The sequence below is a fragment of the Protomyctophum bolini genome (assembly GCF_963924005.1).
Source record: "Protomyctophum bolini genome assembly, chromosome: 18".
Taxonomy (NCBI): Eukaryota; Metazoa; Chordata; class Actinopteri; order Myctophiformes; family Myctophidae; genus Protomyctophum; species Protomyctophum bolini.
In genome coordinates, this window is record NC_137879.1 from 22,905,012 (window position 1) to 22,921,882 (window position 16,871).

Genomic DNA, 16,871 nt, shown 5'->3' on the forward strand with positions numbered 1-16,871 from the left:
TCACACATGACAATATCATATCACAGAAGTTATGCGGGAACTCCTGAGTGGCAAAAACCTATTAGATTGCATTAAACGACGTTAAACAATGTTAAATAAATTAAAACTCACTTTGCCACTCAATTTGCCACTCACTTTATGCATGCGCATAACCTCGCTATACTTTCAAAATGGTTTTTACTTATTGTAGAAGTAAGAACACAACTGTTAAAAAAGAAAAAGTTATACAATCTTCTGATTACTGTATTTTCCATTATCAGACATAGGACAAAGTATTTGCAAAGCTTCTGCTGGACTGAATTGTGTTTGGTCCAAAGGAACCAATCTACCCCATACAGTGACCAATCTCTACCATGGTATGCTGAATCTTTTTATTGGTTTTGCACAGATGGATATATCCACATGTTTCCATCATTGTCAATATTGCTTACAACCAATTCTGGTGTAGAAAATGAATGGCATTAATTTAGTTAATGCCAACTAAGTAAATTAGTTGCTGTTGGGCTGAAACAGTGTATGTCCAAAACGGTTACTTTTCAGAACTTGTGTTCCAATGGATGCAATGTAGTAATTGTTTTGTCACAACTAAGAAGTTCAATAATGTAAAATTGTTAAACTGTATTACTTAAGTTAACTTCATTTACAAGAAGTCTAGATCGACAATTAGAGAATGTAGAGTAGTTATTTTGATCAACGTTTGCCTATATCTCTCCTAATGGTACCAACATCAATACAGCATGGAATTGTGGATGCGATCTATCCAACGAACGTGGTTCAAATGCCAATTGAATAGTGGGCCTTGAGTCCTTTACATGAAAAAGGTTGAAAACCACTAATTTAAAGGAACATCATATCCCTTTCATTACAATATGTCAGCAGTATAAAATGGCAAACTGCCTCCAGTTGTTTTCAGCTGGAATTTACGGTATAAATATGTCTATCTAATTGGATTTAATGGTAAAACTCTTGTTGTTGTGAATTTGGCAATATCATGGCTTTTTGTGTTAAGGACATTTAAAAAAAAAACTGTCTTTGTCTTGGTACTGATGCCATTTTAATGAAAATAAAACGGCTCAAAATGATTTACTGTAGATGGCTGTTGGTTGTGACATCACAAAGGTTGTGTTGTACAAACAACCTGACCTTGACTTGAGTACAATGTGAACATACCTCGTATCTCCATATTTCAACTTTTTCTTTTTGTACATTAATGCCCTAAGAACTAATCTACAAGCTTGCAGATATCCGTTTCTTTCTTTTTAGGGGGGGGGATGTGTCAGTCAATTTTATAAATATTTAACTGGTGAAAAGTAGGTAAAAGAGCTTGTGACTAATAATAACTACCTTTCATCCATTGGAATACAGCTTTTCGGACATACTAGGTTTTCACCAGGCAGCGATGACATGCACATAATGTATGTATGTATGTATGTATGTATGTATGTAAGTACTCTACACTTTAAAATGGTCATATCATGGGTAACTTGGCCTGCAGTAGCAGCAGCAGCAGCTGTTCTTCCTTTAGGCATGCTACACATAACCACAGCTGTGGTTCAAGGCAAGCCTCTTTGTTCTATATAGCTACCCGAGGGACAGAAACAAAAACGGTAGAGTCTCATAGCTCGCATGCATGTTGGGCAGCACTCTGTCTATGGAAAAGCAAATTCCTGTTCGTTCAAGGCTGGGCATGATTTGTCGCTGTCACATATCGCACGTAGCCTATAGAAGTTCAAATTTGCTGACAGTGAGTGACTCTTGGACATTGAGACACGGTACCAATATACTGTAAATAAATATTTATCTTGCATAGCATACAGTAGTTAATGTACCGTTATATTATCTGTATATATTTGTCAAATCTTTCTCTCCTATTTCTTTACATTTGGCAGAGGAAATGTTTAGACAGAGTCAAACACATAACATAATATAATGGTAGTGAAGTACAGAGTTCAGTATCCCAGTCAATTAAGTGTGAATTAAGAGTTCCTTTCATGTATGAATCAAGTGTTAAGTGTTATACCTTATGAGGCTTAAATGAAGCCTGATTCATGAAACTTGAATCTTGGTCAACACAAGGTCCAGTCAAACATTGAGCAGTCAGAAGCACTGCAGATAGAAATTGCCCCAGGTCTGCAAAATTATTTTTATATTATTTGACATCCTGTCCAACTCAGAATACCACATTTAAACATGAAGTAAGACGTTAAGAGACACGCAGGCCATGCTCTCGTTGGAGAACACTAGCTATTTCTCTTACCATACTCGTCACTGTCTGAATATGCTGCGGACAAGCAAGGAAGCAAATGAACTGGAAAAAGCAGCTTGACAGACATACGGTATGACTTTGCACAGACAGGACATACATATATATACAGTAACAATGGAGCTTGATAACAAACATAAGCATGCCACCACACACAAAGACAAAAAACAACAACCAGCTGTTGTTGCACGTATTAGGTCAACCATTGTCTTAATTGTGTAGTGCTATTACATGCAAAATAAATTAATGAATTTAAAAAATAATTATAATAAATAAAAATAACACAAATTGAACACACTGTATTATCGTTGTAGCCTTGGAAGTACAACAGTAAAGTGAAGTTTCAGGACAAAAACACATTGATTAAATGTTTGGTTCAAACATATATTAAATATGATATATCCATGAGTTTGATTAAAAAAACAGCATAAGGCACTCAAGTGTTAAATCAGGAAATAACAATATTTGTGTTTGCTAACATTAAGCCTACAGTACATAGCCTACTCTTTTGATTGCACCAGCTACAACTCCCAATGACATCCAGCACATTGTGAACCACTTCTCAGTATCCTGTAGGTGCTTTGGCCAGACTATAAGCCTGGGGAAGACAGAGGACATGTTTCAACCAACTCCATCAGCTCAGAATCTTGCTCTACTGTTCCCCACACCACCAGTGGCCAATAGCCCAATACGGACCTCAAGACCGTGAAGAAGTTCTGTTACCTAGATGGCACCATCGCTAGAAATGGACGACGAGATATCACTGCGCACCTCCAAAGCCAGCTCATCCTTTGGAAGACTGACAAAGAGGCTGTGGCAAAACCATAGTATAAAGCTGCACACAAAAACTGCTGTCTACAGAGCAGTATAGTCTTGAGTACTACGGTTTCACCAGAGGTGCCTATGCTCAATATGCAACATCAAGTGGCAGGACAAGGTGTCAAATTTTGAGGTCCTGCAAAAGTGAGGTCTACCCCAGCGGTGAAAGCCCGATCATCAAGGCCCAGCTCCGGTGGGCAGGTCATGTTGTCCGAATGCCTGAAAGCCGCATGCCAAAGATGCTGCTCTACGGTCAGCTGAGGGACAGCATAGCCTTGGTAGACCCCTTCTCCGCTTCAGAGACACCCTGAAGGCCAACCTCAAGAGCTGCAACATTGATGCAGCAAACTGGGAGGATACAGCTTGAATTTACAATGTGTTTGTATAGGAAGGGAGTGGTGGAGCTAAAATGAATATCAAACATCTAAATACTGAATCGAGCAACTTAAACTGTCTGGGGTGTTCACATAAGACTGAGTAGAAAAGTGGACTATGATAGACTATAATGTGACTGAAATTTGGGCCAGGTTTCAGCCTGCTCAGCCCTTGGCTTCCAACATAAAATTATAGTCCATTTAAAAAGTGGATGTACTTCTGTGGCAAACGGGTAGTGTGCCCAAGAATGTTGGTCAGTTGTGTGATCAGTTCCAGACACACATAGACTGACCATTTTGTAGACGCCTAGACACCACTGCAGAGTGACACCATAACATTTTTAAATTGTGCTGCTGGTGATAAAAGGTATTGTAGCATCTATGACAAGTTTGACAACATCATCTTAGCCTACGATGCTGCAATTAGCTTACTTGGACAAGTCTTGTTGGGTTTAAATACCTATGGCCCACATAATAATGAATAGAGAGGAACTAATTAAGTCCCCTTCTTCCATAGATTCAGCATATCTTGCTGGAGGACCCCATGACACTTATTGCCATGGTGATTACAAACACATCAACTGAGATGAACTGAGACTTTGATACAGCCCGAGCCTACAGTACACTAGACAAACCCGTATACTGTTGAAGACCAACTTTAAATATATTCTGAATTGAAATGTTTAAAACGTATACATGCACAGATATCAGTTTCACACATTCTCGAACATGTATACACGTCACTCTGTGAATACATTTAGTATAAAAATAGATAAAATCCAGTCCAGTAGGCATACAACTCCATCTTACCTTCGTCTGCAGTTCCATCAGCTAAAGAAAATGAGTGACAATTTCAGTTCTAAATTATGTCCCAGATAAATCTGCATACAGTACAGCATTTATTTCCTCACACTAAAAGAGGGCCCTTACCCTTTGTTGCTGCAGGGCCTTCAGCTGAGCAAATAAATATAATTATTAACTGGATGGATAGAGAAGGATAATGTGATGCCAACTTTCACCGTGCTTAAATCACACAGACAAAACCTTGGCAGATAAACCAAAATACAAAGTACAATCCCCACCACATCACATGCCTACAGCACATCATAAAAACATAATGGTAACAATAACAAAAAGGTTATTTCAGTTTTTGAAATTGCATCCATCAGCAATTGTGGCAGGTTAACAAGGTATAAACTAAACCTTTCCATACAGAAGTCATGAACATACAGTATATTATGATAATATCGCATATACACATGAGCACTCAGCACACCAAACATGCCAATATAAATACATTCATTGTCTATCCATCAGCAGTCAACATAAAATGTGAAAGAAACACGGATACTATTCGACACATATAATATGCAGACAAGCACATAATACGTATCTTATGAAGCCGTTCACTTGAGTTATTTTCCATCATAGTCGCATCAGATAACTCCCAATGCAACAGACAGTAACACATTAATGGGCTCTATTTTGTAAGTACCAGGTCTTATGACCTTGTGTTGGAGCCAACGCTGTTTGGCCACTCAAAATAGCTAAACAGCATTGGCCACACCTCCAGGTCTTAAGTTAAGTAATAAGACCTATTACTTATGACACACAAAATACGGCCCATTATTTCTTACCCTCTTCCGTAGGTGCTTTTTCAGCTAAAATAATTAATGTAAACTTTAAGATGGCCAAGACTAATCCCATACCTGGATTCTTATTAAATATTGAATCTGTTCAATCTGTAGTAAAGCCATTTTAAGATAAACTGTCCAAACTCCTTCAACATCACCAAAAAACACACACGCAATACCACACGAGAAAAACTGTGATACACGTAAACTAGACCAAAAAGTCACCAAAACACAACAAGTGCCCTTACCCGGCTTGGCGTTCACCTCTGCAACTTCTGTAGCTAAAATTATGGTGGATTTGAATTGTAAACAACTAATGAAAAACTACAAACGCACACTTAATACCATACGTCACACCAGTACGCTATGAATGCATACTTCTGCAACAACATTCTTTTTTTAAACAACTAATGGAGAAGGGAAAAAAGCACACTCAATACCACACTTGCAAACCGAATCTGACCAAGTCAGACAAGAACACAAGTCTCGGCTTTCACTTCTGGAACTTCTGCAACTAAAATTATTGTGTATTTTCAAAGTAAACTAAAGCAGAAGAAAAAAGCACACTCATACCACACAAGTATGTAACGCTGAATCTGACCAAGTCACACCAAAACAGACAAGTGGCCTTACCAGCCTCTGCTTTCCCTTCTGCAACTTCTGCAACTAAATTAATAGTGCATTTTAATTGTAAACTAATGGTGATGGTGATCAAACGCACACAATACCACACATCACACAGCTAACACTGTGTGACACTTCTGCAACTAATTTTATAGTGCATGTTAATTGTAAACTAATGGTGATGGTGATCAAACGCACACAATACCACACACATCACACAGCTAACACTGTGTGACACTTCTGCAACTAATTTTATAGTGCATGTTAATTGTAAACTAATGGTGATGGTGATCAAACGCACACTCAATACCACGTGTGAAATTATACACACTTCTGCAACTAAAATTATAGTGTATTTTAATCATAAACAACTAATAGAAAATGCACACTCAATACCACACAGGTAACCCTAAAGCTGACACCAAAACAGAATACGTGTCCTTACCCCCCTCGGCTTTCACTTCTGCAACTTCTGCAACTAAATTTATAGTGTATTTTAATTGTAAACTAATGGTGATGGTGATCAAACGCACACAATACCACACAACACACAGCTAACACTGTGTGACACTTCTGCAACTACATTTATAGTGCATGTTAATTGTAAACTAATGGTGATGGTGATCAAACGCACACTCAATATCACGTGTGAAATTATACACACTTCTGCAACTAAAATTAAAGTGTATTTTAATCATAAACAAATAATAGAAAATGCACACTCAATACCACACAGGTAACCCTAAAGCTGACACCAAAACAGAATACGTGTCCTTACCCGCCTCGGCTTTCACTTCTGCAACTTCTGCAACTAAAATGATTGTGCATATTTAATTGTAAACTAATGGTGATGGTGATCAAACGCACACAATACCACACATCACACAGCTAACACTGTGTGACACTTCTGCAACTAAATGTATAGTGCATGTTCATTCATTGTAAACTAATGGTGAAGGTAATCAAAGACACACTCAATACCACATGTTTGAAAGAATACACACTTCTGCAACTAAAATTATAGTGTAATTTAATCATAAACAACTAATAGAAAATGCACACTCAATACCACACAGGTAACCCTAAATCTGACACCAAAACAGAATACGTGTCCTTACCCCCCTCGGCTTTCACTTCTGCATCTTCTGCAACTTCTGCAACTAAAATGATTGTGCATATTTAATTGTAAACTGATGCTGAAGAAAAAAGCACACCCAATACCACACAAGTAACACTGTATGGATAATAAATACACACTTCTGCAGCTACAAATACGTATAGTGATCGCAAACAACTAGTGAAAAAAAGCACACTCAATACTACACGTCACACGGCTAATACTGTGTGAAAGAATAAACACTTTTGCAACAAAAAGTATAGTGTATTTTAATCAAACAACTAATTGAAAATGCACATACCTTAAGTAACCCTAAATCTGACACCGGTACGTGTCCTTACCCGCCTCAGGTTTCACTTCTACAACTTCTGCAACTACATTTTATAGTGCAAAATGTAAACTAATGGTGATCCAACGCACTCTCAATAACACACAAAACGCTGAATCTGACCAAGTCACACCAAAATGCACACTCAATACCACACGAGTAGCCCTAAATCTGACACCAAAACAGAATACGTGCCCTTACCAGCCTCTGCTTTCTCTTCTGCAACTTCTGCAACTAAATTTATAGTGCAATTTAATTGTAAACTAATGGTGATCAAATGCACACAATACCACACATCACATGGCTAAAACTGTGTGAAAAAACAAACTTCTGCAACAACATTTATAGTGTATTTTAATCATAAACAACTAATATAAAAGAAAATGCACACTCAATACCACACAAGTAAACCCTAAATCTGACACCAAAACAGAGGACGTGTCCTTACCCGCCTCAGCTTTCACTTCTGCAACTTCTGCAACTAAAATTATAGTGGTTGTGATTATTGTAAACAACTAATGAAGGAGGACAATGAACAATGTTTATTGAATTCCATGATGCCTTCCATGAACAAATATTCTGAATATATCACATACTCATGAGCACATCATACATTCTGAATAATTCATGCTGAAGAAATCCATTAATCCGCAGTCAATGATAAACATTTAAGAAACACAATTCCATAGAATGCTACTGTATGACAGACATTATGCAGACGGGTCATACTAACTTGAGAGAGGCAAAGTCAAATACACATGAACACACCTGAAACCAAATGCATGCCTAAGAAATCCATTCAATCTATTCATCAGCAGTCGACAACAAAGGTGAAACACAAATCCATACAAAACTGTGACACACTATGCAGACAAGCCCATAATAAGTTTCATACAATTACAAAGGTGATTCACTTGTGTTATTTTCATCATAATGCCATCCGAAAACCATAATAATTATCAAATAATTGTTTCTCTTACCCTCTTCTGTAGGTGCTCCTTCAGCTAAAACAAGTGAATTATACAATAAGCTGGCCAATAAATATTATCCACAGTTTACCAACGATAAACTATAATTTTATTTAGTGTTGATAAAGCTACACTATGTAACTTTCATGTTCTATTCCAGATTCAAACCCTGGTCCCCACTCAAGTGTTGACCCTTTTACCACTGAGCCAATAGAACCGGTTTACTTGCTCAGGGGAGAAATTAAGTAGTGGTCAAACCAGACTATAGGAAATGCATATACATTTCTCAATGGTGGTGGTGTTTACCACCACCCCAATTGTGTAATATTATATTACATACATTAACATGGGCTCGTGGTATACAAGGGCTAGGGAGCCCCTAATATAATACATAATATATAGAATAGGAAGCTTACATAGTGCAACTTTAATTTGGACAGTATATTATACTGTCCAAATTAAAGTTGCACTATGTAAGCTTCCTATTCTACCCTGGACATGCACCTGCAGATCTCCTGATCAAGTTCTTACATTTTTACCTGAGCTAGTAGAACCTGCCTGAGAAATTAAATTTTGACCTTGCAGGTAACATTTATGTCAACCTAGACACATGACGTGTCAAAGGTTGTGTCCAACCTAGACATATGCAAGAACAAAATAAGTCTGACTCAATAGAGCAGGGAGACTAAATACAACCACAGCGATTGTATCATGTATTAACATACTCTACATACAAATTGGGGACATTTTTTATTTAATTCACACAAAACACCCTGACATACAGTAATAGAGCTTTAACTCCTTCAACAAACTGAAAGGCACACTCAATACCACACTGTAACACTGAATGAAGACACTGAATGAGACCAAGACACACCAAAACACAACAAGGGCCCTTACCCGGCTCAGCTATGACTTCTGCAACTTCTGCAACTAAAATTATAGCGGCTTTAAATTGTAATCAACTAATGAAGAAGAACAAACGCACACACTATATCACACAAGTAAAGTAACACTGAATGAAACCACTGATTCAGAGCAAGTCACATCAAAGTAGAATAAGTGACCTTACCCTCCTCGGCTTTCTCCTCTGCAACTTCTGCAACTAAAGTGATTGGATTATATGTTGGCAACTAATAAGACGAACAATAAATGAACACTGTTTTAAATGATATAGAGAAGAATTCCATGGACATGCTATAAAAATATCATATACACATGTCATACATGCTGATCCAAGAAATCCAACGACAAAAATCTAAGAAACATATAATGCTGTGACAAACTTACATAAAATAGGCTTTGAGAGCCCCTGTATTATAATATAATAAATATTACTGTCCAAATTAAAGTTGCACTATGTAAGTTTCCTATATCCTACCCTGGACTTGAACCTCCAGGTCTCTTGCTCAGGTTCTTACATTTTACCACTGAGCTAACAGAACCTGCCTGTTTGTTCAGGGGAGAAATTGACTTTTGACCTTCAGGTCAACATTTTGTGTCAAACCAGAAATGGATCGTGTCAAAGTCTGTGTCCAACCTAGACACAAGATCTGAATGACTCAATAGAAGAGCAGGGAGGGAGACCAAATGCAACCACACCAATTACGTTATATTGTATTAACATACTCTACAATACAGATTAGCAAAATTATCCTTTTATTCACGACAATAATGACATAATGGAGCTTTAACTCAAACGCACACGAGTAACACTGTGAATGAAGACACTGAATAAGACCAAGACACACCAAAACACAACAAGCTCTCTTACCCGGCTCAGCTATAATTTCTGCAACTTCTGCAACTAAAACGATGGTGGATTTTAACTAATGCAACAATGCACACTCAATACCACAAAAGTAATGGATGCATTCCATGAAAACATGACAATATCACGTACAAGCAAGCACACATTTCTTTACTGTAAAACCATACAGGCTGAATAAATCCATTAATATCATGTCATAATGTAATAAAATTATTTTTCCCAATTTCACCAAAAATGTCCCTATAAAAATGGGCGGTATAAATTATTTTTGTGAACCCCTGTATTAAGTTCTTATTACTGTCCAAATCAACATCACCTTAAACTCAAACACACACTAGAGTACCACACGAACGAATACACTGAATAACACCAAGTCACATCAAAACACAACAAGCAGCGAATTTCCCTTACCCGGCTCAGCTATAACTTCTGCAACTTCTGCAACTAAAATTTTAATTGTAAACAACTAATGCAACAATGCACACTCAATACCACACAAGTAATGGATGCATTCCATGAAAACATGACAATATCACGTACAAGCAAGCACACATTTCTTTACTGTAAAACCAAACCATACAGGCTGAATAAATCCATTCATAGTTTGTCATAACGTAATAACATAACACACGCACGCAAGCACGCACGCGCACACTATTTAAAAAATACTTTTGAGAACCCCTGTATTAAGATCTTATTACTGTCCAAATGAACTCCTTCAACATCACCTTAAACTCAAACTCATACTCATACCACACGAGTGAACGAATACACTGAATAAGACCAAGTCACGTCAAAACACAACAAGCAGCGAATTTCCCTTACCCGGCTCAGCTATAACTTCTGCAACTTCTGCAACTAAAATTATAGTAGAATTTAATTGTAAATAACTAATGAATGCAACTAAAGTGATTGTTTTTTAATCGTAAACAACTAATAAACGATGGACGATAAACAAACTTTTTGAATTCCACACAAATGCATTCCATGAACATATTGTATGAGACGATACACACAGGCACACCCTGTAATCTTTACATTCTAAATCCATACATGCTAAAGGAATCCATTCATAGTATGTCAGTAGTCGACAACAATGTGAAAGAAAGTCAATAATGCTGTGACACAAGACAAGACACTATATGTACATAAAGCTTTCAATATACTCCCATCAGATTTCCTCTTACCCTCTTCTCTATAGGTGCTTCTTCAGATAAAATAATTTAAGTAGCCTATATTTTAAGCTGGCCAAGACCCATTACACAACATTCTACCACTGACAGTCTTTTGTTTTGATGCATATTACTGCAAGTGAATGATTTATATTTTCCCCACCTGGATTGTAATACAACCACAACCTTTACTACAACAATTATTACCTGTAGCAATGGCACTTGTTCCATTTTTTATTAAGAATAAACATTTATAACCTTCCACTCAATACCACGTTAAACTGTGTGAATGAATTGAATACACACAGAATGAGATCAAGTTACACCACAAAAGAACAAGTGTCCCTACAAGCCTCAGCTTTCACTCTGTAAATTCTGCAACTAAAATTAGTGGATTTTAATTATAAACACTAATGAAAAAGAACACTGTTTTGCTCATTAGAACATGTATATTTAAACACAGATCAACAGCTGAACATGTATGTCGTCAGTTACAGGCAACATATAAAACCCGGTGCAGACACAGTACGACCACACATGAGCATGGCATTGTAGACATCACAGTACATTGCACCAAATATTTTCCCAGAACAGCTGAGTAAGACTGCATCTAACCACATGAACCCTCGCGTAACTCCTATTCTGGGCATGTCATAATAGGCGAAAAAAGAAAGAAAGAAAGTTACTATGTTTACCCAGGGTAACTGGACTAAGCTCAAGAACTTGTTTACAGCCAGGCCCTGCTCATAGAATATTTCATGGTATGCCTTGTTCAAGGGCACTTCAACGGTGGTAATTTTAACGTGCCGGTCCGGGGATACGAACTAACGACCTTCCGATATCAAGACCGCTCCGCAAACCGTTCGGCCACCGCTGCCCATGAACATTGGGCAAAAATAGCAAGCTCACAGCATGTGAATAACATGTTGTGAGCTTATATGGGCTATTTTCATGAAAACATTTGCTGTGGAGGGGAAACAGGAGTGGAGCAAGTATAGACCCTGGGGGACCCCAGATTATATGTAGGGTTTAAGTGGTTAAACAGCTGATGGACCAATATTTGACAAGGCTACACAGTACATTTATTTTATCAAACCTTTATACAAATGCAAATGTGTATTTGTGAAAACACACATTTCTGAGCACACTATATATGGCATGCTGGCATAAAAGTCACAGTACACAATTCGAGTTTAGGGATTGATTTGGCACATGCTCATTACACACCATCAGGGGGCGGTGCGTCTGTTGTAGGACACGGCCAGTCGACATGGATATGTGAACACACGTGAGAAGGTGACAACCATAATCAAGTTACTGTGGGACAACAATGTACTGTACGGGTGAAGAGAAAAGGTCAGAAGGCTATAGTGTTATAATGAAGGTGACTTACCCCCTCCCTCTGGGGCAGCTGAAAAAGATTGAAAGAAAGAAAACAAAATTAACAGGAATTACAGATTTTATGTTTTCTTATAGTGTCATAAGCACATTAATAATTAATTCAAACAGTGTCATATTATACCTCTTGATGTTGTTTAAAGATTTATTTATACACTGACATTTACAGAAAAATATGGAGCACATCATATCACTATGCAGATAATTATACCAAATAGGTATTTTATTTATACCGGGCCAAATTCCTGAAGGGCAAATGTTTTCTAGTCTTTCCTCATTTGAAAACCAATGCATAAACATGTTCCCCCTCCAGCCCTACTTTATTATATTTATTCAGCTGTTGCTCTGCAACAGCTGAACATCCTTAATATTAAGAACATCCTTAATATTTATTATTGGCCATTTCAGATATGTTTGCTTAAGAGTACGTATATCTGATTTCATAGTGCAGCTAGTCATCTTGGACGGTAAATCAAGAACTCAAGCTGCCAAGTAAGAAGACACAAATGGCCAAGGTAGGAAACTGTGTGACAGTGCACAAACCACACCTCACAACCCACTTTGAAATTGATCTCGGGGTTCTTTGATCGTCCAGTTATTTAAGGAATGGAGAGGCTATATTTCTTGTTTACCAAGTTTTGTTTTGTGGACGAGGTGGAAGCAAGGTCTCAGTTTGTGAGTATTCAGTCAGTTTGTTTGTTGTGGCCCAATGTTGGTAAAAGAAAAGTGAAACGCTCATCTGAAATAGATGAATAGTATATCCTACTCCCCAGCCATGCAGGGCTTACTACATTACTGTAATGCCAGGGAAAGGCCAGAGAAGGTGTCTTGTGACATGATGAAGTCACGCAGTTCCTCTTGGTTGTCTGCTGTTGCCTTGAATGGTTTGACTCAACCTCTGTTTTACTATACTAGAGTTGCTCTCTTTATGTTTGATTTAAGGTGCTGTTTATTTTGTTAAAACAATGAGTGTTTAGTTAAAAAGTTAAAATTCTATATTCTGATGTTTATCATTGCTATAGTTTGTTCAGTGACAGGCGTCTCCCATCTCTCCAGCTCTTTAGAAAACCGGCGGGACACCAATTTCATCCAGTCAGTAGAGAATAACCAATGTATCGGCTTCGATTTTATATACAGTACAGGAACGTCCAGTTCCAATTTTGTCTGACAATTTTCTGTTTTTGTTTCATTTGCTCTAATTTCACTTGTTTATCGTCCAATTCTAACCTGCGTGAGTTCTCTCTCCTGATTGGATGAAATTCGTGTCATGGCATTCATTTTCTGCTAGTAAGAACCAGAGTGACGAGAAGTCCTCTGTTACTGCATGAACTTAATGATTACTATAGGAATACAGTTATTTAACACTTATTTTACTGAACTTAATGATTACTATAGGAATACAGAGTTATTTAACACTTAGTCTAACAAAACAAACAAAACTAATTTAGAATACAGTAGGCCTATCACTTAGACCACCTTTAAATTATATTTATTTGACTATTACATGATATGTATTGTTCATTAAAATGTAGTGGTCTGTCTAAATAAACAAATAAAGTAAAATATATCATGAACATGGCTGTTTCCTGCAAAAAAATTATCCTGTAAAATGTATCAAAGTCTTTATCCAAGTATGTAAGTGACAAGTCTCTCATTGTGTTTGTTTCTATGGGTGAGACTGGTTGGGTCAGCTGTAGCTCTGGTCCATAGCTCTAATGCCTTCATTAGAGCTATGTTACTCTTCTCTTCCTGCGCTCGCATGAAATGTAGACCAGCCTCTCGTCTGTAGCGAAAATATAAAGAAGGTTTTTGCTACTCAATAATACAAAGGCGGCTTGCCTACTTTCGCCTATACTGGACACATTCGGAGCCTCCCACAACACTTATAACCACACTTGTGGGACAGAAAGGGATTTATTTTTCACCAGAAGGAAAAATCTTGTCTATGAGGTTTTCCCTTGGCAATATCAGTAGAGGGCGCAGTGGAGTAACTAAAAGTATTTTTTTTCTGTGGAAACAAATCCCTTTCTGGCCAAAACGTGCATTTTATGGGGGGGGGCTCAGTGTGTAAGGAAAGTAGGCTTTTAATGACACAAACCGTCTTTGTATTGGTGAGTAGGTAAAATGGTAAATGGTAAATGGTGCATTTATATAGCGCCTTTATCAAGAATCATTCGCCCCACCGACTTCAAATTCGAAACACGCATTCCACGTCGCCCCATGGGGTTCAGTGCCCAGTGTGGAGTCGGGCAGACCCACGGCTGTGGAGTTGGCCTGTTCTGGCATCATTCTGAGGTCAGACCCACGGTTGTGGAGTTGGCCTGTTCTGGCATCATTCTGAGGTCAGACCCACGGTTGTGGAGTTGGCCTGTTCTGGCATCATTCTGACGTCTGCATAGACTCCATAATAGGGCATGCCTGACAAGGAACTCCATATATGGGCATAAAAGGGACACAGACATAATATCTGGGTGGGGCATGCATGCATTTCCAACTTGCATTGTTCCAAGTAGGCCAGTGCCGAACGGGCACTGCTGTAGAGGCTCCAACGCATAATATCTGGGCAGGGCATGCATTTCCAACTTGCATCGTTGATCGTTCCAAGTAAGACATAAAAACTGGACTTTTGATGTCAGTATTTTCTAATCAAAATGTTGTTGTCGATTAAAGCAAACAGGAAAAGGGGTACTGAAGCCCAAAAAGTTTGAGAACCACTGGTATAGCGTTCCTTAGTAAGCCAAGGTCACTAAGGACCAAAGATAAGGTTACTGTACTTTAGACCCTGCTGACTACATCCAGAAATCTATCTGGTCAGACTGTTATGTAACATCTGCTCGAGTTAAAAAACCTTTCAATTGATTATTAGGCAACATTTTTTTTTACAATTTTGAAATAGCAAAAATATCAGATCTACAAGCTCACAATGAGTCACATTGTCAACCTTTGTGAACCTCTAGCTTCTTGTTTTACTGTGACTAGTAAACTGCCGGATGTGTGTAATTGATACATGTTTGGCAAGGCTAGTATAACCAGTGCCACATGTACTTGGATTCTGCTTCCAGACACATTCCAATCAACACCTACCGTATTGATATATACCGACCTACTCTAACTGACATCCTTACCCACTTAGGTTTTGCTGAGTTTCTGTACTATAAAAAGATGACTTCTTAAAGGTTCTTCAATACTACAATGCATTTGTTTTTATGTTTTTGTTCTCAAGGCATTAAGGCAATGATTGGAGAATTTAGAGGGGAGGTTTACATACCTATGCATATAAAAACAAAAGGCAGAGGAGAGGAGTCGCAAATGACAGCTCAGCTTTATTTATGACCTGTTTTATGTCCCCCATTGACAGATGTCAAGTGGTCACCTGACCTTGTCAAACGTCAATGAATCACCAGTTCTCTCATTGTCAAAGTTGATATACAGTCCTAGACGTTTGGCACGTGTGGCATATACATATTGAACAGTTATCTATGGTACAGTATATCTACAGCATGATATACTGTAAAAACCATCAAGGTCATTCCATTGTTGTATAGTATTGATATGCTATTAGTCTTGGTCAATTGGATACACAGGACCGCAATGGGAACAAGCCCGCAGGGGCATTTCTGTGATCCTTTTAGCATTATTGTATAATAACTGTAGGCCTACATCTGTACTTTTTGCAAACTGTTAAAGGGTTAGGATTATCAATCAATCAATACATTTCCACACGGATATCATTGGTTAGGAGTAGGCCTACCAAATGCATACACCAGAACTTTTAGACAGCCACAGTGTTTCAACACTTTTTCTGAATGGTCCTGAAACGCCACACTTTCAGTGGTGTGATATATATCTTCGTATACTGGTCCTCAGTAATGCTCATGGTAAATATGGTATACATTTTGTCTACTCTGTCTGTGTCTCAGAGGAGGGCTGTGGACAGTTCAGAAACCCCTCTACCGGTGAGGTAGGTGGGTTCTAAAAATGGGCGAAGTCTTCCTTTAACTGTGAAGTATTCAGCTGAAAAGTCTGCAAATGATTTAACAAGCTAACATGTTAATCACTGCATGGATCTAAAAAACAAACATGATGCAGTAGAATTAAAGCCCAAATGGTAACACCTCATCATGTTGCCTAAGTTAGCAATGAGACTGACTAGCAATTTTAAAAGTAAACAACACGATATTCTAATAATGGCAGCTCCACCAATTAGCAGAAATCGCGCCGCAATGCATTGTAGATGGCATTTCAGCTTTGCACAGAGAAACTAGTATATTTAGTTGTAGGCTTTCTATATTTAGAGGGCAACATGTGATCCAGCACTGATGTAACATGACCATACACAGTAACCTTTCAAAGGAGTCTTATAAGGCTACATCTGGGGGCCTCAGGGTAATTATACAGTAAAT

At 38.0% G+C, this 16,871-nt stretch overlaps 1 protein-coding gene across 8 annotated transcripts in view; it reads right to left on the reverse strand.

Moving 5' to 3' along the window:
* Positions 1-16,871, reverse strand: part of LOC308333003 (myosin-binding protein C, fast-type-like) — a 42,591-nt gene that overhangs the window by 21,409 nt on the left and 4,311 nt on the right. For 2 of the 8 annotated variants that reach the window (XM_080789162.1, XM_080789159.1), the window contains exons 2-4: positions 12,464-12,481; positions 12,298-12,315; positions 4,267-4,287 (exon numbers count right to left, since the gene is read on the reverse strand). In XM_080789162.1, the coding sequence (XP_080645288.1) occupies positions 4,267-4,287; positions 12,298-12,315; positions 12,464-12,481 (57 nt within the window). Of the gene's footprint in view, positions 1-2,257; positions 2,282-4,266; positions 4,288-4,386; positions 4,411-8,139; positions 8,164-12,295; positions 12,316-12,463; positions 12,482-16,871 lie in introns of all 8 variants that reach the window. The other 6 variants (XM_080789157.1, XM_080789158.1, XM_080789160.1 and 3 more) reach the window with 6 other exon arrangements.